This window comes from Misgurnus anguillicaudatus, chromosome 17, assembly GCF_027580225.2.
Source record: "Misgurnus anguillicaudatus chromosome 17, ASM2758022v2, whole genome shotgun sequence".
Lineage (NCBI taxonomy): Eukaryota > Metazoa > Chordata > Actinopteri > Cypriniformes > Cobitidae > Misgurnus > Misgurnus anguillicaudatus.
This window is the reverse complement of record NC_073353.2, coordinates 1,461,895-1,489,875: the sequence shown is the minus strand read 5'-3', so window position 1 is coordinate 1,489,875 and position 27,981 is coordinate 1,461,895. Positions and strand designations below refer to the sequence as shown.

General features: G+C 37.4%; 1 protein-coding gene and 1 long non-coding RNA gene across 4 annotated transcripts in view; both read left to right on the top strand.

Annotated features, from left to right (window-relative positions):
* The window catches only part of kcnj3a (potassium inwardly rectifying channel subfamily J member 3a), a 33,579-nt gene that overhangs the window by 4,706 nt on the left and 892 nt on the right, over window positions 1–27,981 (top strand). Inside the window, exon 3 of the mRNA XM_055215826.2 lies at window positions 844–1,060. Coding sequence (XP_055071801.2) covers window positions 844–1,060 — 217 coding nt within the window. The remainder of the gene's footprint in view (window positions 1–843; window positions 1,061–27,981) is intronic.
* LOC129426674 (uncharacterized) lies at window positions 21,782–24,489 on the top strand. 3 transcript variants are annotated; one of them, XR_012358217.1, is made up of 3 exons: window positions 21,782–22,037; window positions 23,010–23,074; window positions 23,450–24,489. It is a non-coding gene; the product is annotated as an uncharacterized lncRNA (long non-coding RNA). The 3 variants fall into 3 exon arrangements; XR_012358218.1 differs by having other exon boundaries at window positions 21,782–22,606; XR_012358219.1 differs by having other exon boundaries at window positions 21,782–22,615.

Sequence of the window (27,981 nt, the reverse complement as noted above, 5' to 3'; positions counted from 1 at the left end):
TGTTTGTTATGTTTTCTTGGATGTTCTCTTTTTGTCTCTCGTGTCTCGTGTTTAGTGTTCCCCCTGAAAGCGTCTAGTATCCGCTCCTGAAGGGGGGGCTACTGTCAGAATCCTGCCAGATCCTTGTTTTTATTTAGATCTAGTCAGCATGGCAGGGTTCTGACAGTACAATGTTTCATGTGGGAGATGCGTGGTTTTTGTATTGATTTATTCTGACCACGCATTTCCCGGGTCTTGTCACTTTTTCCCTGATCCCTTACTTGTAATTATTTGCAGGTGTATGTCATTTACTTTCTCTCTATTTAAGAGTCCTTGTGTGTGTTGTTCAGTACGGGTTCGTCTGTTTTTCTTGGTTGTTCACGCCAGTCATTGTCTCCAGTTTGTTCAAGTTCAGGTTAAGTTAAGTGTATTTTGTTTACATGTTATGTTTAGTGTAGTTCTGAGTTTTAGTGTTTGATCTGTTTGTTTGCCCCCTCGTGGGTTTTTGTTTTCTGTTTTGTGCTTAAACTATTTTTCGTATTTTCGTATCCGTGTCTGCATTCGGGTTCTCTCTCCATTCCAAATTCCTGACAGTGTTATATTTTAACACAAAATCAACACAAAATGACATATTATGTGTTAAAATTACACATAATGTGTTAAAAGCTTAACGCACAAAGATGTGTAAAAAATTAACACATCCTTTCTAAGAGTGTAGTACTACTTGATAGGCTTTGTAAGCATTAATTTAAAGCATTTGTACTTGTATGTCCTCTAATGATTCAGTATCCATCCTCATGTCTTACTTTACTGTAAAAAACGTTACTTCTTTAAGGCCCGTATCATTTCTTCTCACTCCCGCAGTCCAGACAGACGCCCGAGGGCGAGTTCCTCCCGCTGGATCAACTAGAGCTGGACGTAGGCTTCAGCACCGGAGCTGACCAACTCTTTCTTGTCTCACCTCTCACGATTTGTCATGTCATCGACACCAAGAGCCCTTTTTATGAGCTCTCACAGCGGTCGATGCAGACTGAGCAGTTCGAAATAGTTGTAATTTTGGAGGGTATAGTCGAAACAACCGGTAAGTTTCTCTTCTATTTTTTGAAGCATGCCTTCTTTAGCAACTGAATTGCAGTGTAGCAATTTTTACATGTGATAGCAATAATGTAGTATGCTGTTAACAAAAGAAGTCTGCCAATTAAGTCGATATTTAGTCACACGTCACCTGACTGTGTGTGTTTCTGTCGGATGACCCGTCTCTCCTTTTACCTTAGCAGTATAAGTACGATCCAAATGGGTCATTCAATAAATGTAAAAATTTGCACTTAGAGGGTTTTAGCAATCTGAAAGACACAGATGAAGGACCCTGGAAGTGAAAGTTTGCTCTCCTGAGCTTAACCTGGTTGCAGATAATGACTATTGCCTAAGGTTATTGACTTTATTGAAATTGGAGTGATCTGTTTTAGTCTCTGATAGGAAATGATGGGTGATCTGTCTTTCTAGAATGAAGACTTCGAACTTGTTTTTTCTGTTACACTAAGCCAGAAGCTTAGAACTGATAATCTATAGGTGTCTCTAGGCACACAGGTGGAGACTCAGAACTTGGTTTGTTGCTTTCATTGCCTCCTAACTCAAAGGGTGGAGGCTCAGAATGTTGAATGATTGTTGAAGGGTACCTTTATCCATTTCAGCTAAGCTGGAGATTGCCTTTTTGCACTTTCCTGTTTTTGCTGTTGGCATCATAAGGGGTCCACAGAGTGTGACCCACCCTTACTTCACCGTAAGGAACTCATTTGCACGGTAAAAGTACAGCATTAAAACTGTTTTTATAGTTTTACCTATGCTTTATTTACTACCACTGGCATTGTACTGAATATACACAGTATAAAGATGAGAGCAAAATTCACTATCATACATGCATTCCTATGTTGTGTTCATGTTGCTCAAATGGCTCACTGGGTTTATCCCAGAAAAAATCTCCTGATCAAATGTAGATCTTGTAATCAGTGACGGCTGGTGATAAAAAATGTTGTGGGGGGCGCAAACAAACTCAAACTTTTACTGTAGTAATGCAGGACTGTAAATAGCCGTTTATCATTACTGCTTAGCTAAATTGCTGAAAATATTACTGTTGAAGTCAACTGATAAAGCATGAAATAAATGCACTATGAATCTGTAAATCAGAGTATAATGTGGGTTTATTTTCAGTAATGAACTAATCAAAGTACAGTAATGTACAGTATGGTAGCTATCAGTTAAACGACAATCTGCAACGCAGTTATGAGACTCTGAAAACGATCCAATCAAAGACATAAATAACAATATTGATTACAACACTTGATTACATCGCTTAGAACAAGTGGGATGGTTTCAGATCCAAAACCAGCCAATTAGAGCTCAACCTCAGGTCACATGTTTTTATCCTTTTTACTAACCTACATAGACACTCATTTGGGGTGCGCCCCAGACACACAAACATGACACACACACACAACAAACTTTTATTTTTTTATAAATTATAACATGACTAACAGTGACATAGTACAGCTAAATTGTTTTATTTTGAATTTATTTATTACTTAACTTTTTGGTAACATGTTTAAGTAGCTTTCCTCTTTCGCCAAATTTAAGGGTCCGACGCCCCAGCGCCCCCTATTGACCAGCCGCCACAGTTTGTAATGCATTTAAATTAAAGCATCTGTCGAATGCATTAATGTAATATGAATCATTATAGGGACAATGTGTAGTTTTTTTTAAGTATTTAATTAGTCAAAATCAATGTCTTTATTTAAAAATATATCCTCATTGGTGTCAAATGACAACACACACACGATCCCACTATCTCTGGATAACTTATGATTCACTACATGTTTGTGTCATTCACATTTTATGCACTTACGGGCCGATTTCCAGCATAACTGTTACATACGGTGAAACTGGTTTGATCCAAATGCAGGGTTTATTGAAAGAAGTCCACATAAAAGCAAGGGTCAACAGCCAGGCAAACAATAACATCAAAGGCAATCCGAAAGGTAAGATGGGCCGGTTAGTGCAAGGGGTTATGGGAATTGCAGTCCAGAGGCATATATGAATGTCAAGCCTCTGAAGGCCAGCAGAGGGAGCCATGGTGACAACTGTGACAATAACACAGAAATCTTACCGTATGCAACTCATGACCCGGACTTTTCAACAAAGTAAAACATTAAACAAACATACACATGCAAAACTCCGCTGCTCCCCCGGATAAACAAACTATATCCATTGTTTACATAATGCTGGCTTACTTGAAAAGCTGCAGAATGCATCTTCTCATTCAAAAACATACTTCTTCTTTCGTGCTGTTGTTAAGTCTTGATATAAGACAATGCTGTAGCGTAAAGTGATGCCTGTGACTTCTAGCATTCTCGTAGTTCCGCTCACTCTCTAAAAATGACTGGGTTATTTTTGACCCATAATGGGTAAATATTGGACAGAACACGTGCTGGGTTAAAAATTGACCCAATGCTGGGTTATTATACCCCATGGTTGCATAACAACAACCCAACATCGGGTCATTTTTGACCCAGCATGGGGTAATATTTAACCCAGCACGTGTTCTGTCCAATATTTACCCATTATGGGTCAAAAATAACCCAGCCATGAGTGCATGCTGATTGACGCGTAGGGAGGCTTTTCGGGGGAAGTGGCTATAAGTAAATTCATGCGTCCCGCAAATTGAGATCGGTCACGCATAATCAATGCTTGCTCAAAAAAAAGTTGGTCGCTCTATATCCTCGAGCCCCAGGCAGCCAAACGAACATTACTTGATAGTTCAGGCTCACTCGCCACTCGCTACTCGGACGTTACTGTTGCCCTTCAGTTGAACTACTGACTAGGTTGTTGTCAACTTTTTGTTGTTGTCATGACAGCACAGTCCGCATGCAGCCACACACGTGAATACCTTTTAGATGCGGGCTTTCCAATTTGAAAAAGTCTGACCCTGCACCACCATCATCAATTATAAAGAGAAGGTGTGGGTACAAGAGAGACTGGAAAAATAAATATTTGTGGCTGAAAGTCCATAAGATGTCCCCAGAACACTGAACAGTTTTTTTCCTGCGCCTGCCTTTACTAACATGCAAGTTTACCATCCTTCCTCCCCCTTCTCGTTCCATGAACCTCTGGATTTGTGAGTTAACCCTCTAGGCGCCACGGTCGACTTTTGTCGACAAGATGCGTCACTGAATGTAACTGCCGATTTTGTCACATAGGGTGTCAAATTTCGTTCATCCCCCCCCTCCACTAGATGGCAGACATGTCGTACTTTATACCCGACTCAGAAAAACATCATGCTTCTATACAAACTCTTAGAGCAAGAGCGCATTGAAGTGCGCAACAGCATAGCTAGTGTGCAAGTGAGTCATTTTATCAGAGCGATAACCTCAGCGAGTTTTTTCAATACATGATCATATAATGGCATCAAAAAAGCTTACCTGCAATGAAGTGTTGGGTCTTATATTCGCTGACAATGATTCTGAAGGGGAATATTTGCCTTCAGAAGATGCTGGTGATTCATTTAGTGACCACGATTCAGACGCGCCCCTGCTTTGCAATCGTGCGGCTGCACAAAGTGAAAGTGTAGCTATACACCAAGCACATGATAAATCCTTTGCCCAATGTCAGTGGTGGGAATGTTACACAGGGTCGGAGAATTCATCGGGTTAGCAGGCGTGTTACAGGTGTGGGGAATGAGGCTGGAGGTAATATGCGCGTCCAGTCTTTTTACTGTGCAAGCAATGTAGAGCGAGCTGCGTCTTCCCGAGCGGGCCCTGGGAGTCTGTCGGGCGAGCGGCCGACTTCCAGTGCTCCGTCCCGTGCACCTCCTCACAATCACGGCGACAGTAATGGCAATAGTCCCAGCTGTGCAAATTCTCTCCACTCGGGGCGCATGCGAGGCAGATCTGGCCATGCGGCTCGTAGCAGGAGCAGAGGCTGTGTTATACACGGGGCAGAGGAGCCATTATGCATAACGTTAGTCTATCGGCGCGCAGATCAGTTTGTTTACTACTTACTATTTACCTGAGCATTCAGTATTGTGCAATATAGCATACAGAAGGTGAGGGACATTTTGGGGGAAAGAAGTGCTGCATTTTATCATTCAAACATGTGACTTTTCATGAAAATTCAAGATGGCTGCCACATATGACGTCATAATATGCAAATTTAATGGGACATTTTATTCCCCTCCATAAAGTGTGTCATCCTTAATATTTCTCTAATTTACAGAAAGTCTCTATCTCTTATCACGTTTAAGATATAGCCTTTTGAAAGTAACATGTCAAAATTAAACGTTTTAGGAAAAAACCTCTGGCGCCTAAAGGGTTAAGAGTTTTTTTAACTGTTTCAGTGTTGTTGAGCAACTACACTTCGTGTTAATCCTATAATTTTATATTAATGTATTTAAAGTGAATAAATTGTAATGAAAAATAAATTAAATAGCTAAAGTACATCGTAAGTGAAAGTGCATCTGTCAATTTATTGAATGTTCAAAATATTATTAATCTTTATTTAGAAGAAAATACACATTGGTTGGCCTATTCATGAGCATACATCATGTTTAGGGGAATATAGGGCATTATTAATATGCCATGTACACTGCAAAAATTATTTTCAAGAAAAAAATTCTTAGTAGGCTATTTTTGTCTTGTTTTTAGTAAAAATATCTAAAAATTCTTAAATTAAAATGCTTTTTCTTGATGAGCAAAACGACCCAAGAAAATAAGTCTAGTCTTTAGACCAGAAATATCAAAATTAAGTGATTTTGTGCATAAAACAAGCAAAACAATCTGCCAATGACTTTTTCTTGAATTTAGTGTTTAAAAAAATATTTTTTAAGATTTTTTTGCTTACCCCATTGGCAGATTTTTTTTTTTGCTTGTTTTATGCACAAAATCACTTAAATTTGATATTTTTGGTTGAAAACTAGACTTATATTCTTGGGTCGTTTTGCTCATCAAAAAAAAGCATCTTAATTTAAGAATTTTTTGATATTTTTACTGAAATCAAGACAAAAATACTAAGAATTTTTTTTCTTGAAAATATTTTTTTGCAGTGTAAGGTGCAAATCTTAAACTGTGTTAATAAATCAGAGTGCATGAAACCCCCGCTTTCACTTTTTTGATAATAAGATTATAACCCCTATTTTTCCAGTTAAACTGTGTAATCCTCTGATCTCATCAATACATTAGCCATCTCTCTTTCTGCCATCAAATGTCCTGCTTGGTCACTTACTCTATTGTTGAGTCATTTGTCAAATAGACATTTGTCATGTCGAGCCACTTATTTACACAACCAGGACTATGTGCACACACAATATTTTTTGTAAGTGCACACAAAGAACGAACATCTCAGAAATCACAGTTTTTTGCCTTCTTGGAAGAGAAGGCACCGGCTGCCACTGGAAAGCTGGCCATCTGACACAAACAAACCTTCCCAAAACGTTACCTATAGGTTATTTTTAGGTTTTATTTTATATTCACACAGCGCAGTGTAATATGGTGAAGGCACATGGAATCTAAACCAATAATAAGTTTAGTGTTTCACAGAATTACGTTTTTTTAAAGGTTTCTTAATGACATATATTTATTTCAATCAATCAGGAAAAAACACTTTTTCATTTAATTGTAAATGTCTACATATTTTAAAATGTAACAATAAAGTTTTTAGATGCATATACAGTGGGTAATGTAAATAAAATATTTTTTAAATGTTTTTTTTACCAAGAAGGCTAAATGCTCTAAGGCTATACAGTACACATGGTCTTTCTAAAGGAACCTAAAATCAACTTAAAAATCGGCAACAAATTAAAAACAATAAATATTACGGCCAAGGGCGTAGGTTTGATTCTGGCATTGGTGGGGACATAAATAAAATGGTCGCATTGCAAAAACTGTTTATCACCGTTTACTTGACATAAACAACAGACAACTCAGTATGCACTTTACTCAGTGACATCTGACTCGCCACCCCCGGTGCCATCCCAAATTTAATGTACTATAATAAACAATTTATGTCATGTCCTAGAGCCTGATAAACAGTAACTGTTCAAGTCTTTGTCAAAAAAAAGAAAATCACATTGTATCATATATTAATCCATATTTACTTTATAACAATGAAGAATATGCAATTAATATTTAATTCTTAATTTAATTTTGCCAAAAAATCCCAGTGTTTAAGTAGGTATGTATATCATGCTGTTTCCTGAACAACGTTTATTAACGTTTCTGTAGTTCACATTAAATCTTCTTTTCATTAACAGACAGTTAATCAGTGTGAAAAAAATAGTTTAAGTTTAAAATGCAACCTTACATTATGTCTACATCTGTGCAAGTAATGACCACAGTGCAGTAATGTAAAGTATTCAGCAATCATGACATGAATTCATGTTTTTACCATGTTGGGGTTATTTTCTATCATGGATTAGGGACCCCCTAAATAACCTTGCCACCCCATTTATAAAAGGTTGACAAAAGTTTGCAACTCCTCAGGTTAACATGGGATTGTAGTGCATTGGTGAAAACACTGTCCTTAAATCATTATGTGACACAACATGTTCCGTATTTTGTGCATGAAACAGTTACAGTGGGTATAATAATACTTTCTTCCTCACTTACCTGTAGCCCGAATAATCACGCGCGTCTTATTGAGTGAACTTTGGCGCGTTGTACAAAGTGAAACCATCCTATTACACGTAGCGAGTAAAGACAAGCTCATCATAAAGTGATGTGAGTTAGAGCGGCGGGACTCAAGAAATGCTAATCCAATCATATTAGCAATGTGAGTAGAGAGGCGGGACTAAAGAAATGCAAAACCAATCATATTAGCAATGTGAGTAACGGAGGCGGGCATTGCAGAGAACGAAAGCTGTTAACCGTTTGTGTACCACATAGAGCGTCATTTTTAAAGAACGGGATTGCAAAAGATTTCTAATCTCATTTAAATGATTCCTGAAAAAATATATAATAAGTAAAAAATAGAAAACAAGAATAAGACGGACATCAGTGGTTATATATAAATACAGATTAATTGTTTGGTCGAAATTATTGCTAGGGACAATTCGGTCTTCCCTGAATATTGCTAGGGACATGTCCCTAGCGTCCCACCCTAAATCTACGCCCATGATTATGGCTTAATATTGTAAAATTTAAAACATTTTAAGACTATTAACTGCAAAAAAGCATTTCAGCAAAGTTGTTTCATAAATCAAGCATCATATCAGTTCAGACAGGCCAAGTCAGGCAAGCTTGCATCAGCTGACAGTCAAGGGGTTTTCACACTGCGCTTAACCCTGGGTTATCTTCATTCTAAACCCCGCTTTTAACCCTGGGTTAAGGAGCGTTTCACACCTGTAATTTGAAAGTGGTGTTAGCACCGCTTTTTACCCAGGGTTATGAAACCCTGCTCTGCAGCAGGGTTAGCACCGCATTTGTGGTGTTAACCCCGCATTGCGTTGCCAAACGCATGCAGTGTGAAACGAAGCAGAGTTAGAATGTTATGACCCTAATTAAACACAGCTGAAGTAGCTAATCAAGGTGTTCAGGGTTGCTTGATAATTACAGACAGGTGTGTTGGAGCTGGGTTGGAGACTCCTGACCCAGGGTTTAGGAATGCACAGTGTGAAACGTCAAATTATGAATGCCCAGGGTTATCTCTTAACCCCTGGTTAAGTTTGAACAGTGTGAAACATGAAAAAAATAACCCAGGATTCCGTTAACCCTGGTTTTAGAATAACCCAGGGTTAACAATTTCAGGTGTGAAAAGCCTATCAGCTGCCCTTGACGTGTACCAACTGAGATTCGACATTCATCACAGCAGTTCTTTTTAATTCCCATTCATTCTGCCGCCACACTATTTGCTATATGCATGCTGAATTTAACTCCCCCTCTATCCCCCAACTTAAAGCTGCGGTCGGCAACTTATTTGATCATATTTTTTGATCATATTCACTGAAACCAACACTATGCTCCGATAGAACAACATAAATTAGACTGTTTAAGAAAAAAACCCGTGCTTCTAGCTCCTAGAGCCTGTTATTTGTTTTGCAAAAATCCACCGCTCCCGGTTCATTTGGTCCAATCAGCGCACGCTGGTTCATTTGGTCCAATCAGCGCAGGGCTGTGTAAAATCTGCCTGTCAATCACAGTACCTGCACGCGCCACAGATCCCCACCCCCCTCGCGCATGTTACAATATCACGTGCATCCGCCTGAATTCATAGTTGTTTTGGTTTGAACAGCATTATGGCGGAGAGAACTTGTAGTAACAAACTTCCGATTTCTCAGTTAACAACTAGAGCTAGGAAAACAACCAATGAAAAGAAGGAAACAAAGAGAGAAAGCGACTGTGACCGTAATAAAACTAGGATCAATATCGGACCGGCATTTGAAAGGAATCTACGAGATTTCAAGCTGGATGCAGAGCTTGCCACATTTCTTCTCAACAGGTAATTGTGCTTTATCAACCATTGATTGTATTTCGGAGTGTTATGTAAGTAATCTAAGTATTCTTGCTAAGTATGCGTTCACAATAATACTTTTGCACACGCGCTGACGAGAACGAGCTCTGAGGGAGGTTGCTCGGAGGTAGTGGGGAGGGACATGAAATTGTAAACATTTGGAAACTGCTCAATCCTCCAGAGTTGCCGACGGCAGCTTTAACCTGTTAATATGTGTATTAAGCTGATCTGTCTTGTGATCCTTTAGTGATATTAGTGAAATCATCCTTTTTTTAATGGTTCTGTTCTGTTCCCCCAAGGGGGGGGGGGGGGTTGACTTGCTGCACTCTCTGCTCTGTCCAGGAAAAACTGTATGAATGGGCATGTGGTGTTTGCCCAGAACAGAACCATTCAGCCAACACCAGCTGAATGCTGTATTTACAGTTTTTCTCAGTCGCTTTGGTACATTTCTCAGATCAGAATTGAAGAATTGATTGTCTCAGCCCCCACAACATTTAGGCATTAGTTCATAGTATAAGTCTTTACATGCAAAATGGTTGAACAAGTTGTCATAATACAGGGTATGGTCAAACATATTTCTATACATTTCTATAAGACGTTTTTTTTCTAAATATGTCCTGAATTGGTAAATTGGTCCCAGGTGAATCTTGACTTTCTCTAACAGACAGAAACGTCATTGAAATGATGGCTAACTATAGACCCAATATAGTCCGGCTATGAGTAACCCACTTCTACCCTAAATAACCTTGAATTTGGTTACATGCCATTTTTTGCCAAAATAACTTGAAGATGTATGATATTCCAACAGGTGTTCAAGGTGTTTGCTTTCATTTCTTTTACATGATCTAAAAGTATTTGCATTGTCTATTTCTGGGCTATGGTTAGACGTCTATTAGACCTTCACTGGCAGCCCAAATTTAGCCTTGTTTTAGCCAAACATGCTTGCTGGGTCAGGAGGTATTTCCTATAGGGTCAGGAGGTATAGGAAGACTTCAGTGTAATTCCTACAGCACTGTACAGTTTTCCCTAAGGAGATTCATTAAGGTTCACATTTCTACTTTTGTTTTTGTTTTTCTTTGTGCTATGCAGTTCTGTCTTTTCCTTTCTGTAATCGCAATAACATGGTTTGTCAACAATCAAACTCCCACATAACTTAGACTAAGGTGTAACCTACAATTTACAATAACTGTCATCAAAATTTAGCCATAGTTTACATCAGAACATCCCACCAGAGTACACTGTTATATTGACAACATGACTAAACAATTTGACTGTCTTATCCGTACACAATGACACAAGGACTTGTCATTCTGATGGCACTGACACAGATATTTACTTTTGAGAGATGAACTAAGAATTTTGCATAAGCTGAGTTGAGTGGTTTTTGCAGGTTATCCATGATATTTTGCTATTTGTACGAATTGTTTTGAGAAATGCATTTACTGTTTTGCAAATGTCAAGGATGATTCGAGAAATGTACCAAAGCGACTGAGAAAAACTGTAATGAAAATGTATATTTTACGAAAGTGGTCCCGACTGAAAGTTTAATAAATACAAGTACACAGGTTGGTTCACGGTTAAAACATAACATCCCTAGTACAACAATTATGTGACTGGAAACAAGGAAATATAGTGGAGAGCAAGGGTGAAAGTAAAATTTTTCAGAAAAATTAAATTTTAAAAGCTAATGTTTCAGACAGAGATACACTTTTGCTGTGGTCAATAACTCACAAGTGTGGTCTTTCAATATCAGGTGGAAATATAAAATAACTTTAGTATAATTTCACTTTGAACATAAGTAGTGCATTGTTACTTTTGACCCTGTTAGCTGGGACGAAAGTAACACACATGTGGATCAAAAGTAACACAACAAAACAAGATAGACTTTGTGTTACACTTGTTTTTAGTAAATATACATGACTATGACCTAATATGTAACTGCAAACATATTTTGTTGTTTATCTTTGCAGAAAATTATTAAATTACATTTTTATCTTAGATTTCAGTTTCATCAAATGTTTCAAAAGCATCTCGACAGTACAAACATTAATTGTTGGGAATTTTTTTTTCAACACTATGAACACTATAAAAATGTAAATAAATTAGCATAATATACATTATCAACATAATGCCACAATATTAGCAATGGAACAAAAGTAACAAGTGTGATTTACGGATTTACTTTTGATAACTCTGAGAATGCAAACTTCAAGATGTGTTACAGCACTAAATAACCTGTAGATTAATCAGTATATCTCCCTCCTAAAAAAAACTAAGGGGAGTTTCGGCCATCCTGAGAACAGGCGCAGGAGACACTGGAAACCAGGGTGGCGCTCTAGACCTGCAGACAGAGATAGAAGGGAGAGAGAGGCTGGCATAGCCAGGTTAACAGAAGACAGATCAGAGAAAACAGAAAACACCATGAGTCCAGGAACGGCCATCTTGGGCCAGGCAAATAGTCAGGGAGCTCAGAAATAACCATCTCAGAACAAGCAGAGCGTATAGAGAGAGATTATGATTGGCCATCTTGGAACAGGCAGAGAGTTCAGGGTTGGCCATTTTGGGCAGGACAGAGAGTGCAGAGTCAGCCATTTTAGATAGGGCAAAGAGACTATGTGAGTCATGCATGGTTATGTTAGCAAGTGCGAGAGTCTATGCAGCTTGGGATATTAGCTGACCTACAGGATATAGGGAACTCGGGGGTAACCATCTCAGCCTCTACAGGAAACTCAGGAAACTTAGAAACAGGCCTTATGGTTATGACAGGAAATTCAGGAAACGTAGGCTCAGCAGACTTGGTCAAGACAAGAAGCTCAGGGGACTCAGATTCGGACCTTCTAACTGAAACAGGAAGTGCAGGCGAACCGGGCCAATCCAGGTGATTCAGTTCCATGGGCTTGAGAGTCCTCATATGAAACCGAAGAGCAGAAAACTGACCATGTGCACCACAGGGCCATGGCAAATACAGAGAGTACAGAAAAAAATGGGCATACCTCAGGCACCACAGAAGCCACAGAGCTGAAAACCACTTAAGGAAGAACATCAGCTGCCCAGACTGATTCAAACGGTGTATCCGCTGTGATTGGTCCACCAGAACCCCTCCCGTCAGTTAAAAAAAACTGCGAAATAGGTATTTCCGTTTGTGACGGTGAAAACAAAGATGAGGCAAGTTGAGGAGTGATTAAACTCAAACTGCATCAAAAGTCGCTGTTTATTTACTTCCATCATTGCTGGTCTTCTCAAATTATACACAACAAGTTGCTGTTTCTTCTGCGTTTGTGGGTTAACTTGCTAAGCTTCTTCTTCTTTCACTTTTGTGCTGCTACTGTGGTTACACGCGTGGATACTGCCTACCAGCGGTCGCGTGTGTGTTTGCACGTCGACGCGGATGACGACGCAAAAGTATAAATGAAAACCGACGCGGAACCTACGCCGTCGCTGCTACACCGTAGGACCTACGCACGACTATAACGAGCCCTTAAGGGTGTTCTTAATAAAATAAAATGGGTTGCAAGAAAAAACCTTAAGTGAACCTTAAGGGTGTCAGTATTTACCCTTAAATGCTAAAGTATTACCTTAAGTTCTGCGATGCGTTGCTACAAAGTCCTTAAGTCCCATTTTCCCTTAAAACTTAAGGGACTATAACAGGTCCCTTAACGTCACACTCGATGGCTGATTTTATGGTTATTTAAGAAAATGAAGTACCAACGCGCATTTCTAACGATCGAAATAATCCCTTAGAGAAAAGTGATGCCCATTTATTAGGAGAACAGCGGTTTGATCGCCCGTCAATCTAAACTGTTTCCAGTTTGAATTACTTTCAGGTTTTAAACATGCGGCACTTTACAGTCTGTTATTTGCCATGTTTCATTGTACACAAATCCGCCGTCTGTTGAGCTGCGTGCGTTGATTTGTTTACGCTGTGAGATTTTGTAATTATAGCAACCGCTTCTATGCTGCTGTGTTAACACTTAGGTAAGGGTGACAGTTAAGACCTTTGTTGCAACGCTCTTAAATAAATCCCTTACCTCAGGGATTTTTTCTCCCTCAGGGAAACAATCACTTAAGAAGTTTCATGCAAACGGGCAGGCCCACCTCTCCGGAGAAAATTCCATAAAACTTTTAAACGCGGCTGAAAACGCCTTGAGGACGCCGAATGCCAGCTGTTTCTTCAGCCGAGTGCTTTGGTAACTGTGATACTTCAGCTGTAAGCCGGTTGGTTGCTGTGGTAATATCCCGCCCCTCCTCCACTGTAATTGGAAGGCCGTGTGAGAACTGACATTGACGAGCGGAGCTTTTCATAGTTGAATATTCTTGAACTCTCGGCGCTCAGCACGGAAAAAACCCGCTAGCTGCCGAGTTTCCATTGGAATCAATTGAAAACATTCAATTCAATTCAATTTTATTTATATAGCGCTTTTCACAATTTGGTAATTGTATCAAAGCAGCTTTACATAATAGATGCAGTGAAAAGCACAGAAAATCGACAGATAGCACAACATAATAAACGATAGCACAAGCAGTTAAATTTGCTACGGCTATAAATCAACATTATAAGCAAACGTATTACTAATGTAACGTATAGAAGTTAAGCCCAAAAAGGCTGCCTCCCCGGGTTGAAAAACCCCCTAGGAGAAAAAAACCCCGAATTTTAGCCGGGGAAGTAAAAAAAGTCATAGGAGGAAAAAACCCTTGGGAGGTATATATATATATATATACATTGAAACGGAAGGAGATTAAGCGGAGATTAAGCGGGTTCTGCCGGTGGTCTTTGGTCAGGCATCAGCTGGACATCACGTTGAAGAACAGCTAGTAGATCAGTTGTGTGCCAACTTTCACATGTACCGGAACTGGATCTGTTTGTCTCGTCCTCGGGATCAAGGACGAGACAGGGAGAGAGACACAGAATCTTATTAGCGTAGGGGCCGTTCACATAGAAAACAAGTGTCACACAGTAATGTGGTTTTAGTCAGCTCGGTTCCGGACAGGCTAACTATTGCTGGTTAAGTGTATTACATATAGTTGATGATTTTAGAAACGGAAACAGAACTCGTTTGACTAAGGCCAGAGGCCCCACTGCCGTTGTTAATGCTAACGTACAGTGGCAAACGGTTCTGTATGACATACTATTTTAAGGTCATGGGAAAAGGCCAAAATTGCAAGCCGGCCATATATGGCAGTTAAGACTCATTCGAAAACCAATTCAAAGTTTCAGCATATTACTAAAGAGTATTAATGAGATTTACCATGCTTTGAAGTGTTGACGAAAAAAAAGGTTTTAATTTATTCATTAATTTATTTATTTATAAGGTTGTACAAGCTAGCTATTAGGAGATAAGTACCATTGTTAAAACAACTATTTGAAAGCCTTGTTAAAGAGAAAAGTTTTAAGTCTAGATTTAAAGTTATCTACTGTCTCTGATTTTCGGACGTCGGTTGGTAAATCATTCCATAGCTTAGGGGCTAAGTAGGAAAAGGATCTGCCACCTTTAGACACTTTTGATATTTTAGGGATAATTAAGAGGCCAGAATTTTGTGACCGCAATGCACGTGATGGATTGTATTCTGATAATAATTCTCTAAGATATGAGGGTGCTAGGCCATTTAAGGCTTTGTAGGTGATTAGTAATATTTTAAATTGTATGCGATATTTAACTGGTAGCCAGTGTAAAGATGCCAGAATTGGGCTTATGCGGTCATACTTCTTAGTTCGAGTAAGAACTCTTGCAGAAGCGTTTTGAACTAGCTGAAGCTTGTTGATCTGTTTTGCATGGCATCCTCCGAGTAACGAGTTACAATAGTCTATTCTAGAGGTCATAAAAGCGTGGATAAGCTTCTCTGCATCTGATGCAGACAACATATGGCGTATTTTTGAGATATTTCTAAGGTGGAAGAATGCTGTGCGGCAGACATTGGAGATATGGCTGTCGAAGGATAAACTGCTGTCGAACATCACACCTAAATTCTTAACCGTGGAGGTTGGCACCACAGTGCAGCCATTTATGGGCAACTTGTAATCTGTCATATTATATTTGTAGCGATTCGGTTCGATAACAAGTATCTCTGTCTTATTGGAGTTTAGCATAAGAAAGTTATGTGACATCCAGTCACTTATATCGCTGATGCAGTCTGATAGCTTAGAAAAATTTTGTGTTTCGCTAGGATGCGAGGAGATGTAAAGCTGTGTGTCATCTGCATAGCAGTGAAACTGTATGTTATGATTTCTGATAATATCTCCCAGAGGTAACATATATAACGAGAACAGGATAGGACCTAAAACTGATCCCTGCGGTACGCCGTATTTAACCAGGGAGTGATGTGACTCCTCCTCATTTACATAAACAAAGTGATAGCGATTGGTTAGATACGATCTGAAGATCTGAGATACTGATCTCTGTGCTATGGTGGGGCCTGAATCCTGATTGGAACTTTTCATACGTACTATTATTTGCTAAGAATGTGCGTAGCTGGCTTGCCACTACCTTTTCTAATATTTTGGAAAGAAAAGGGAGATTTGAGATTGGTCTAAAGTTATTTAGATCTCCCTGGTCAAGGTTTGGTTTTTTAATGAGCGGTCTAATAACTGCTAGTTTGAAAGCTGTAGGAACGTAGCCTAATTCTAATGATGAGTTAAAGACATTTAGTACTGGGTTAGACACTACAGGGAATACCTCTTTGAGTAATTTGGTGGGAACAGGGTCCAATATACAGGACGATGATTTGGATGATGCTACTAATTTAGATAGCTCATCTAATGTGGTAGGTTTAAATGACTCAAGATGTTCGTATGGTAGGCAAGCGTTAAATGTATTACTGGGTAGAGTGGTGGCTGCTTGGGTACCTACAATGTTTTCCCTAATAATCATAATTTTCTTAGTAAAGAAGTTCATGAAGTCGTTACTATTGTGTGGGAGTTTATTAGTGGGTTCTGTTTGTTCTTTATTTCTAGTCAGTTTCGCAACTGTGCTAAAGAGGAAGCGAGGGTTATTATGATTTTCTTTAATAAGATTGCTGAGATACGTAGATCTGGCGATTTTTATAGCCTGTCTGTAGTGTTTAACACTCTCTTTCCATGCTGCACGCCATACCTCTAACTTTGTGCTTCTATAATTTCTTTCCATTTTCCTAAAACATGCGCAGGCCGCGAGTGTAAAAGCTTTGTGTGTCCAGCCCCTTAAATCTTAGAATAAAAAAGTTGGTTTAAATTTACCATAGCTTCCACAACATCATCAAAATCCAGTTCCCTCACAAGATCGCATTCAATGGCCATTAAAGACAGTGAATTTAGACCTCCTTGACACATTTTGCTTCTTAGTTCGTTTTTTACTCTTGCCATTAGAGAAAATGAACGTTCTACTTCACAGTTGCTGACTGGCAGGGTGATGAAAAGCTGTCCTTTTTGTGCTTTCTTATCACTGATCCACTTGGTTGTGGTTTTAAACTCATTTTTGTTTTGTTTTTTGAGTAACCGTCTTCTACGCGTGACTTTTATATTACGCAATGCTTTTCACTCGCCTCTAGATGTCCCTCTCATCAGCAGCAATACATTGAAATTATTTATTTGATTTATTTACTAGTTAATACTTTGCAACTGCAAAAAATCGCATTATTCCTCAATATTTAATACAATTTTACTGAAAATAAAATACAAATAAAAATATTTATTTGAAAAGAATAGACACAGTAAATTTGACAGGGCCCCCTGCTGGCCAGTGCCATGGGCAAGTGCCCAGTAGGCCCGTGCGTTAATCCATGCCTGACAGATTCGCTTAGAGAACCTTTAAGCTGAACATTGCTGTGTCCAGTTATGTGAGGACTCTGTATGAGTTTCCAAATTTTTTTGTGGACGAAAAACATGCAGAAAATGGATTCACAACATTCAACGCGAGCGATTTAACATCACTTCTCATACAAGGATCTGCAGTCATTTTAAAAGTGATGATTTGATCGTGCTATTGACCCTTAAAGTGCATCGCTGGCTGAGAAAGGACGCTGTACCAACCTTATCCAGTGAACCAAGTATTGCATTTAGTTTTGTTCAGGTATAAATAATATTGACATGTATAAAATCAACTTTTATTCAGTGTTGCCTGCACTGCAGGAATGTAAATAATGACTTTACACATTTGCAATGCAGTAATGTATTTAAATATACTGTAAATAACTTTAATACAGTGTTGCCTGCACTGCATGAATGTAAACATGTAAATATAAATGACTTTGAACATTTGCCATGCAGTAATGAATGTAAATATACTAGTGATGCACCGAAATGAAAATTCTTGGCCGAAACCGAAAACCGAAAAAAGCAAACCAAGGCCGAAAAAAAAAACGAAACCGAAACACCGAAAGAAATTATGTCAATTATTAGTACAATTGCATTTATGGCTATCATTGTGTACTAACTAGGGGTGTGTGACGGATCAAAAAACTCACAGTTCGGATCACATTACAGTTTTTGAGGCACAGATCAGATTATTTTTCCAATCAGCAAAAAGCGGGTGGAAAAAATCTAATAAACAATTAAGAAATTGCAAACATTTATAAAAAAGAACAAAGTTGTACATTAATAAGGTCTGAAATTAGCATTACAGAAATCAAATTAAATTAATCATAACACAATAAATTAAATATATTATTATTTTTAGAGCTATTTGTCTCTTTGTCATGGGTTGTTTGATTAACATTAAATGACACAGACTTAAGTAGGTTAAGCTGACTGTAATCTATACATACACTTAAGACATAAACAAATGTTTTTATTAGAAAAAAAATACTGTGGAGATAATTTTGTTTATATGTGCCCTGTCAATAACAGAGAGATTTTATGTTTGCTTGTTTTTTTTTTTAAACGCGTCTCTCTCGTATGTGCACTAAGGTCACTTAAATGCGCGTGCACACATAGAGAAGGAGGGTGAATCTCAAACAGCGCAACAGTCGCTCCACATAAAAACGTTACGTTGTGTTTCGTTGCTTTCTCACCAAATGTACATTAATGGATTACAGTATGAGACACATTAGCGCGACTCTCTCTAAAGTTTACACATCAAGACATGCTTAATCTTTGCAGACGCGTGCAAACGGCTCGACCGTGAGTGAAACCTGCTTGAGCACAGAGGGGAGGGGTGGGTGACGACTGATCACCGTGAGTGAAACCGAGGCGCTAGCACACAGATGGGAGGGGGGTTGACATTTTCGGCTGGATTTTTTTATTTCGGCCCGAAACCGATAATGCCATTTTCGGACGAAATTTTCGGCGACCGAAATTTCGGTGCACCCCTAAAATATACTGTAAATAACTTTTATTCAGTATTGCATGCACTGCAGGAATGTAAACATGTAAATATAAATGACTTCACACATTTGCAATTAAGTAATGAATGTAAATATACTGTAAGTAACTTTTATTCAGTGTTGCATGCACTGCAGGAATGTAAACATGTGGCTTTGAGTATTTACAATGCAGTAATGTATTTAAATATACTGTAAATAACTTTCATACAGTGTTGCCTGCACTGCGTGAATGTAAAACTAAATGACTTTGAACATTTACATCGCAGTTATGTATGTATGTAATATACTGTAAATAACTACCTATACTTCAGAAATGTAAACATGTAAATATAAATAACTAACAAGCAAACAGATGTATCAAGGCTGTAGCCAAATAGTTGCAGAGGTTGTAGTTATGGGGCATCTTGATAACGATTAAGGTTGCGTGTTGTTGCTGCTGGTATGACAGCACACTTCCATACTAAACTCTGCCAAAGCCAAAATCCACCAAAGAATTGACATGTGACATCCTGATAGTGGTGACTGAAGGGGCTACAGCACTGGCAAAGTCCTTAAATGCCTCTGCTACTTGGAGGACTGTGAGGTCAGGCAGCTTACAGGTGACACTCTTTTAAAAGGTACTCCTGAGATGAAAAAAGTTAAATTCCTATCATTTTAGTCTGTATAATCTTTAATATTTTGTTATCAAATACTGCTTCTTATTACATGGCAATTTGCAATATTTCTATTCTAATCGTCTGACGTCCTGAATGTCACACCGCAGCCTCAATCTGGACAGGACTATTGTTTTGCACATTGTAATGGATTATTCTGTAATAACCACTCGTATGGACTTTATCCGTTACGTAAACATTTTCAGTGAAATGAGCCTGATCTTATCCAGTATGTATTTTGTGAAGTGTGTGTGTGTGTGTGTGTGTGTGTGTGTGTGTGTGTGTGTGTGTGTGTGTGTGTGTGTGTGTGTGTGTGTGTGTGTGTGTGTGTGTGTGTGTGTGTGTGTGTGTGTGTGTGTGTGTGTGTGTGTGTGTGTGCGTACATTGCAAAATTTTTGTGTTGTACCTTAATACCTCAGCAAGCTTCCTTTCTTTGGGTCTTGCAGACATAACATCTGAAAATACACAGAAAACACACAGTGGCCATGTTAACATTAATAAAAATTATTATTATTAAGTTTGGAATACTACACTCTAAAAATGGCTGGGTTATTTTTTTAAATGCTGGGTTGAGTCTGTTGGGTTGTTTTGCTGGGTTATTTTTTAACATTTTAAACACTTTTTGGGTAGTTTCAGTTTTCTGGTTGTTGGGTTAAAACTGCTGGGTTATTATGCTGGGTTGTTTGAAGAGGCTCACGTGCTTCGCGCCCTTGATGTTAAATGTGCTCAGCACGTCGTCATGAAAGAGTCACTGGAAGGAGTTGTTTCAAGGTAAGTTTATATGTTTTTGTGAACATTTCATGAATATAAACAAGATTATAACATTTTGCGAGACAGCAGCGTGTTCATTTATACAGACTAAGATGAAAGGTGTAATTTAGAGGAATGACGACTGTTACCTCAGATCGCCATTTACACAAATTGACTTGAATAATCGTTCTAAGATGTTTGATATGGCATATTAATAAAATTATTAAAATCGATGCTACAAAATCCCCATCACACGGTTGATTTATTAACAATTTCTGTAAGCCTTTAAGCAAGTCAAAACCGGAACCGAGTCGACCTCCGCAACCCCACTTCGGCTTTTTGTGTCACACACGCGCATAGTTTACCCAGCTTAGCCATAGCGACACTATTAACTTAACTTTAGTGACAAACGAGTTGCTTTCTTGTCATTGGATATGGAAAGACAGACCGCGAGCACAAGTTCACTTTACCGGCGCGGAGAATCGCGGAGCCGGTGTCTACACTGTCAGTGAGAGGCAGGGACAAGCAGCACTCAATTCACCGTCGATACGGCAGGTAACTCGTCGATAAATGAAAACGAAACAGCGCGTTTCCAAGAACCGATGTCTTATATGTATATTGCTTCGTCCTCTCTTTTAAAATTAAATAATAATTTAAGTGTTTGGATATGAACTTGAAAACATAAACGTATTTGTCACCAAGACGGAGGCTGCGTGAAAGTGACGGTTCGGATCGGTTAACAAACATTTATATGTGTTATATGAATTTAGATGTGCTATTGAGTCGTATTTAGTTACTATTTTATATTCATTTCATAATATTTTTGGGTTGTCTCCTGTGATTTCAAATTTAAATTGACCAACCCTCTGATCTGTGGCTGATACTGTATCAGAGATATTATGTTTTTTGCAGAGATTAGATGTGATGTTGTTTTCCCATTCTTTCTTTCTAGAGTGTGCAGAGTTTTTACGTCCATCCATTGAGGAGGCTAGCAAGGCCTATACAACTTCATCCAGTAAGTATATAATTTAATAATTCCTATTTAAAATGTATTGGGAATGTCTTAATTATCTGCTGCATTTAGTACTGCAGCACTTTATTCTTTATAGTCAGATCATCCTATTTGTCAGTCTGTGTGGTTTGCAGCCTTTGTTGTTGGCACAACAGTTAAAGGAGTGTAACACCAAAGTCTTGTGCAAACCGACAACAGGCCATTGCATTTTTGGAAAAAAATCTCACACATGGTGATAATGCGGCCAGGGATGCAAAAGGAAGCATTATAATTTTTATAAAATGGATAATTCACTTGGCCCACATGGTTTTCTGAATACTTAAATCTGATCATTCAGTTCAGACCACTACATTTTTTTTCTGTTTTGTAGATTGCAACAAATGTGGTGGAATTTCTTCCCTGGACAAAAAATCCTCTAAACCCTTTCCTTTCGTCTTGGCCATGGGAAACATGCAGCAGATCTCTCAATCTTTTTTCTCAACCAGTCTCTCTGATGGAGCCAATACGGAAGTGACTTAAACTGCAATTCGGCCAAGATGGCGACGGCACGGACCGCCTACTTTAAGCTTCAAAAATGCTGTTCACAAACCAGTGGGTGACGTCACACTCTAAAAATGGCTGGGTTATTTTTTAACCCAAAATGCTGGGTTGAGTCTGTTGGGTTGTTTTGCTGGGTTATTTTTTTACATTTTAAACACTTTTTGGGTAGTTTCAGTTTTCTAGGTGTTGGGTTAAAACTGCTGGGTTATTATGTTGGGTTGTTTGAAGAGGCTCACGTGCTTCGCGCCCTTGATGTTTGAATGTGCTCAGCAATGGTCGTCGTGAAAGGACAGAGTCACTGAAGCAGTTGTTTCAAGGTAAGTTTATATGCTTTTGTGAACATTTCATGAATATAAACAAGATTATAACATTTTGCGAGACAGCAACGTGTTAATTTATACTGACTAAGACAACGGGTGTAATTTGGAGGAATGACGACTGTTACCTCAGATCGCCATTTACACAAATTGACTTGAATAATCGTTCTAAGATGTTTGATATGGCATATAAAATTAATAAAACATGTTATAAAATCCACATCACACGGTTGATTACGTTAACTCATGACAATTTCTGTAAGCCTTTAACAAAGCGAGTCAAAACCGGTACAGAGTGGACCTCCGCAACCCACTTCGGCTTTTTGTGTCACACACGCGCATAGTTTTCCCTTTCCCAGCTTAACAAGCGATAGCGACGCTGTTAAATTAAATTTAGCGACAAACGAATTGCTTTCTTGTCATTCGATATGTAAAGACAGACCGCAAAGGGCGAGGCGCGAGCAGAAGCACATGATAACTTTACCGGCGGCGCCGCGGCGGAGGATCACGGAGCCGTCGTCTACGCTGTCACTGAGGCAAAGACAAGAAGCACATTCACTTCACAGTCGGTACGGCAGGTAACGCGTCGATAAATTAAAACGAAACAGCGTTTCCAAGAACTGGTGTCTTATATGTATGCTTGTTCCTCTCTTTTAAAATGAAACAATAATTTAAGTGTTTGAATATGAACTTGAAAACATAAACGTATTTGTCACCAAGACGGAGGCTGCGTGGAAGTGACTAACGTTATCTGTTAACAAACATGTATATGTGTACTGTTATATGAATTTAGATGTGTTATTGAGTCGTATTTAGTTACTATTTTATATTCATTTCATAATATTTTTGGGTTGTCTGTGATTTCAAATGTATATTGACCAACCCTCTGATCTGTGGCTGATACTGTATCAGAGATGTTATGTTTTTAGCAGAGATCAGATGTGATGTTGTTTTCCAATTCTTTTTTTTTAGAGTGTGCAGAGTTTTTATGTCCATCCATTGATGAGGCTAGCAAGACCTTCAAACAACTTCAGCCAGTAAGTATAACATTTAATAATTCCTATTTAAAATATATTTAGAATGTCTTAATTATCTGCTAAATTTTAGTTCTGCAGTACTTTATTCTTTATAGTCAGATCAGATCATCATATTTGTCAGTCTGTGTGGTTTGCAGCCTTTGTTGTTGGCAAAAAAGTTAAAGGAGTGTAACACCAAAGTCTTATGCAAACTGTAAACAGGCTATTGCATTTTTGGAAAAAAAATCTCACACGTGGTGGTAATGCGGCCAGGGATGCAAATGAAACCCTTATAATTTTTATAAAATATATAATTCACTTGGCCCACATGGTTTTCTGAATACTTAAATCTGATCATTCAGTTCAGACCACTAAAAGTTTTTTCCTCTTTTGTAGATTGCAACAAATGTGGTGGAATTTCTTCACTGGACAGAATCCTCGAAACCCTTTCCTTTCGTCCTGGCCATGGGAAACATGCAGCAGATCTCTCAATCTTTTTTCTCAATCAGTCTCTCTGAATACGGAAGTGACTTAAACTGCAATTCGGCCAAGATGGCGACGGCACGCACCGCCTACTTTAAGCTTCAAAAATGCTCTTCACAAACCAATGGGTGACGTCACAGACACTACTTTCATATTTTTTTACAGTCTCTGGTTTAAAGGCATTTTAAGTGCTTAAAAAAATAAATACCCCAGGCAATGTGCTTCTATGGGAATTCCTGTAGTCTGTCGTTTTTCAAATGGATGAATCCTCTCCTGTTCGATTCCTTTGTACATCTTTGTTCGCGACGAGTAACTTTAATAAATGAAGTATTTTTAGTCAAATACATTCCATTCTGTGAAACTTAAAACATTTGTTCTTTAAAAAAACTTTACACATCTATGAATGATTTTACTTTTAATTTAACAATTACGTTTCTTTTTTACACTGCTGTAGTTTTGTTTATGTACATTTCAGTATTTCATATATATACTGTAAAATTACAAATTCTGTCTTAAATTCAAACGAATTGATTCAACCTGTTACATTGTTACTTCAATGTGCATAATTTATGATATTTTATAAATATATTTATACTTGGGTCAGTAAGCAGTCCTTTAAATGATTTTGCAACTTACAACTGTAAAAATGTAAGAGTTTGTAGTTATTTTGCAATCAAATAAACATTTATTTGCTGTTAACAATGGTCTTGATTTACAATAAAGCACATGATAAAAATAACCCAGCAAGAATAACCCAAAACCCAGAATATTAATCCCATAAATGGTTAAAATGACTACATGTTGGGTTTTCTCAACAACCCAACCTGCTGGGTTAAAATGTGTTACCCAACGTGTTGGGTTACTTTAACCCAGCATGTGTTCTGTCCAATATTTACCCAGCGCTGGGTTGCCAATTGGGTTGTTTTTAACCCAACCATTTTTAGAGTGCACAGACACTACTTGCATATTTTTTTACAGTCTATGGTTTAAAGGCATTTTACCTGCTTGAAAATAAAACCCCAGGCAATGTACATTTTCCAAATGCATGAATCCTCTGCTGTTCGATTCCTTTGTACATCTTTGATCGCAAGGAGTAACTTTAATAAATTAATTATTTTTAGTCAAATACATTCCATACTGTGAAACTTAAAACATTTGTTCTGTTAAAAACTTTACACATCTATTAATAATATTATTTTTAATTTAACAATTACATTGTTTCTTTTCTTACACTGCTGTAGTTTTGTTTATGTACATTTTTAGTATTTCATTTATGTACTGTAAAATTACAAATTCTGTTTTAAATTCAAACAAATTGATTCAACCTGTTACATTGTTACTTCAATGTGCATGATTTCTGATATTTAATAAATATATTTTTATATATTTTTTATATATTTATATATGTTTTGCAACTGCCAACTGTAAAAATGTAAGAGTTTGTTGTAGTTATTTTGCAGTCAAATAAACATTTATTTGCTGTTAACAATGGTCTTGATCTACAATAAAGCACATGATAAAAATAACCCAGCAAGAATAACCCAAACCCAGAATATTAATCCCATAAATGGTTAAAATGACTACACGTTGGGTTTTTTCAACAACCCAACCTGCTGGGTTAAAATGTGTTACCCAACGGGCTGGGTTACTTTAACCCAGCATGTGTTCTGTCCAATATTTACCCAGCGCTGGGTTGCCAATTGGGTTGTTTTTAACCCAACCATTTTTAGAGTGTACATTACAGTATTAAAAAAATCACTATCCTAATAAAAATTCAACTGAAATTATGCTCATTGTATTTATTAATTGATTGCATATCCAGTACTTATGTTTTTATTTTTATATGTAAATTTAATAAAAATTAACATTCTTCTAGGTGTATAAGCTCTCCTCCGTTTCAGTACAGCTGTGAACTTCACTGAGCTCTGAGTAGTACAACAATGTGCTTTCCCAGCAACACAAGAACAACTGCTCTGTGACAGTATTACATGACTAGAGTCCTTTAATACAATCTGTGAATAAATGACATTAAACAATATCAAGAATTAAGAATCAATGTTATATGTAAACTGATTCTAAATATGACTCATGTAAACTCTATTTACTAGGCTACTGTCATTAAACTGAAGCACAGATTTAGCCTGTCTATGCACAGATGTAGAACCCACAAAAATGTCTGCTTAAAATGCATTTTAGCTGTCTTTTGTGTTTTCATATACACTCAGTTTATGTTGTTTGACTTTCTCATCGACCTGAAACAAGTCGCCCTCACCCTGATCTCTCATGCAGTGACCTGATCCTTACTGAAAAACTACTCATAGTCAATCTTATTCCTGTACGTACATTGCAAAAACAAAGACTTTAGACATAACATAAAGGCTATACTGTAAGTGTTTACTATTTAACTAAATAGATAAATAATACAAAGATCAATATTAACTGGTTAGAAACAGAGACGAGGATTTAGCATGAGAAAGTTGTTGTTGATTTAACTTTAAAAAACACTTCTCCTTCTTACTGTTAGGTAAGACAGTCTGTCTTGCAATTCCATTAACGTCATTCACGTTAATCAATGTGTGTTATTTTAGCAATATTAATTTATAAAACAATATGAAATAAAGTAATAACTTACACGTATATCCCGCACTTCGTTCCCATGCTTGGTTGATGACGTGAAGCTTCATTTCAGTTGATTGCGCAAAAGGTGTGCAATGCTGAGCTCCTTGAGTGCTGCACTCTTGGCGGGTTATGATTTGTTGAATGGTGAGCTCGCATCTGATTGGCTAAAGAGTATGAGTGACCCAAGTTGAAGAAGCACACTGCCATCAACGTCTCAAAAAACACACACGAATCCGAAACAATTCACACACGAATAAGACAATTCGTACATTCACAGTCATGATAAACTCAAAATGTAAAACTTTTCATACACAGTAGTACATTTGTGAATTTTTTGTTTTTTTTTCGTTTGTGAAACATATTTTATGAATATGAGTTTTTATTTTGTGTATGTGAATCGTTTTTTGTGAATATATATATATATATATATATATATATATATATATATATATATATATATATATATATATTTCGTGTATGTTAATTAGTTTTCATGCATGTGAATTTTGCTACACGTGTGTGCATCATGTTTTTTGCGTGAATTATTATTGAGTTTATTCTGCTTCCATAGGTATGAACAACAAACTAAAAATCTCCATTTGTCAGAGGTCATCTAGACTTAGTTACAGAAACACAATTGTACATGAGAATACAAGTTATTTAAAAAAAAGCGATTTACAAAAGAGGGAACCAACATACATTACACATGCACATTGTCATATGGTCTCAAAGACATTCTTTGCAGGAGGTATTCTTTAAGGCAATTCACATTTCCTTATCAGCTCTCTGTTAGACTTCAAAAGGTGCCATAAATGTCCCCCCTGAGACGGTTGGGGTGCGTTAGCCTCTTTGATGTAGAAATCCAGAAACTAGCCAGGCGGGGGCATAACACATAATATCATATTTACTCAGCTATTCTGCAATCCAAGTATCAGATTTGATCCGGTTCTGGCAATCTAGCCAGATGCTACAGTTTTAAAGGACCTTAATATTAAATAATTATAATTGGAAATAATAACTAATGATAACTATCTACTATTAATCCCCAATATTAAATTTTGGAATGATTTATCTTATTTAGCAGAAAAATGTTCTTCTTTAAAAAGTTATAAAAGATGTATAAAGAATAATTGTATTGCTGCTGAGTAATTGTGCTTTTGTTCATTGAGGTTTAATGTATTTTATGTACTCTATATAGTTTTGAAGCATATTATTTTTATTATTATTTCGTTAGCCTCTTAGCATAATTGCCTAAGTCATATTTTAATGTTTTTGGAAAACACGAAAAAACACCATATTTACAATTAGAAATCACATTGTTATGCTAAGGCAGATAGTGTTTTTGGATTATAATAAATGTTCTGCTTGGCTAAGGACATAGGCAGAAAGGCAGGATGATGCAGCAGTTGAAGGACAGTAAAAGTAGGCAGATATCACAATTTGGGGGAAAAATTACGATTTTCTTTTTTTTATATATACACTAGTCAACAATTGAACAACAACCTTTTCTAAAAGTTGTCTTAAAACCAATATCCAACACCGGTTCTTGTCTTAGGACAACTTTGATAAACGTTTCTGATCCACTTTAAATGTTGACTAGTATATATATATATATATATATATATATATATATATATATATATATATATATATATATATATATATATATATTTAGGCTTAGAGTTTTGTTGTTTATGTGGAGGCTTTAAACAAGCCCTTCAGGTTTTTTCCCTGCACAATAAATGGATTTTATTTTAGTTTTTTATTGTATATATTTTTGTATTTGTGCAAATTAACCAATAATCAATAAATATCAGTAGTAGGTA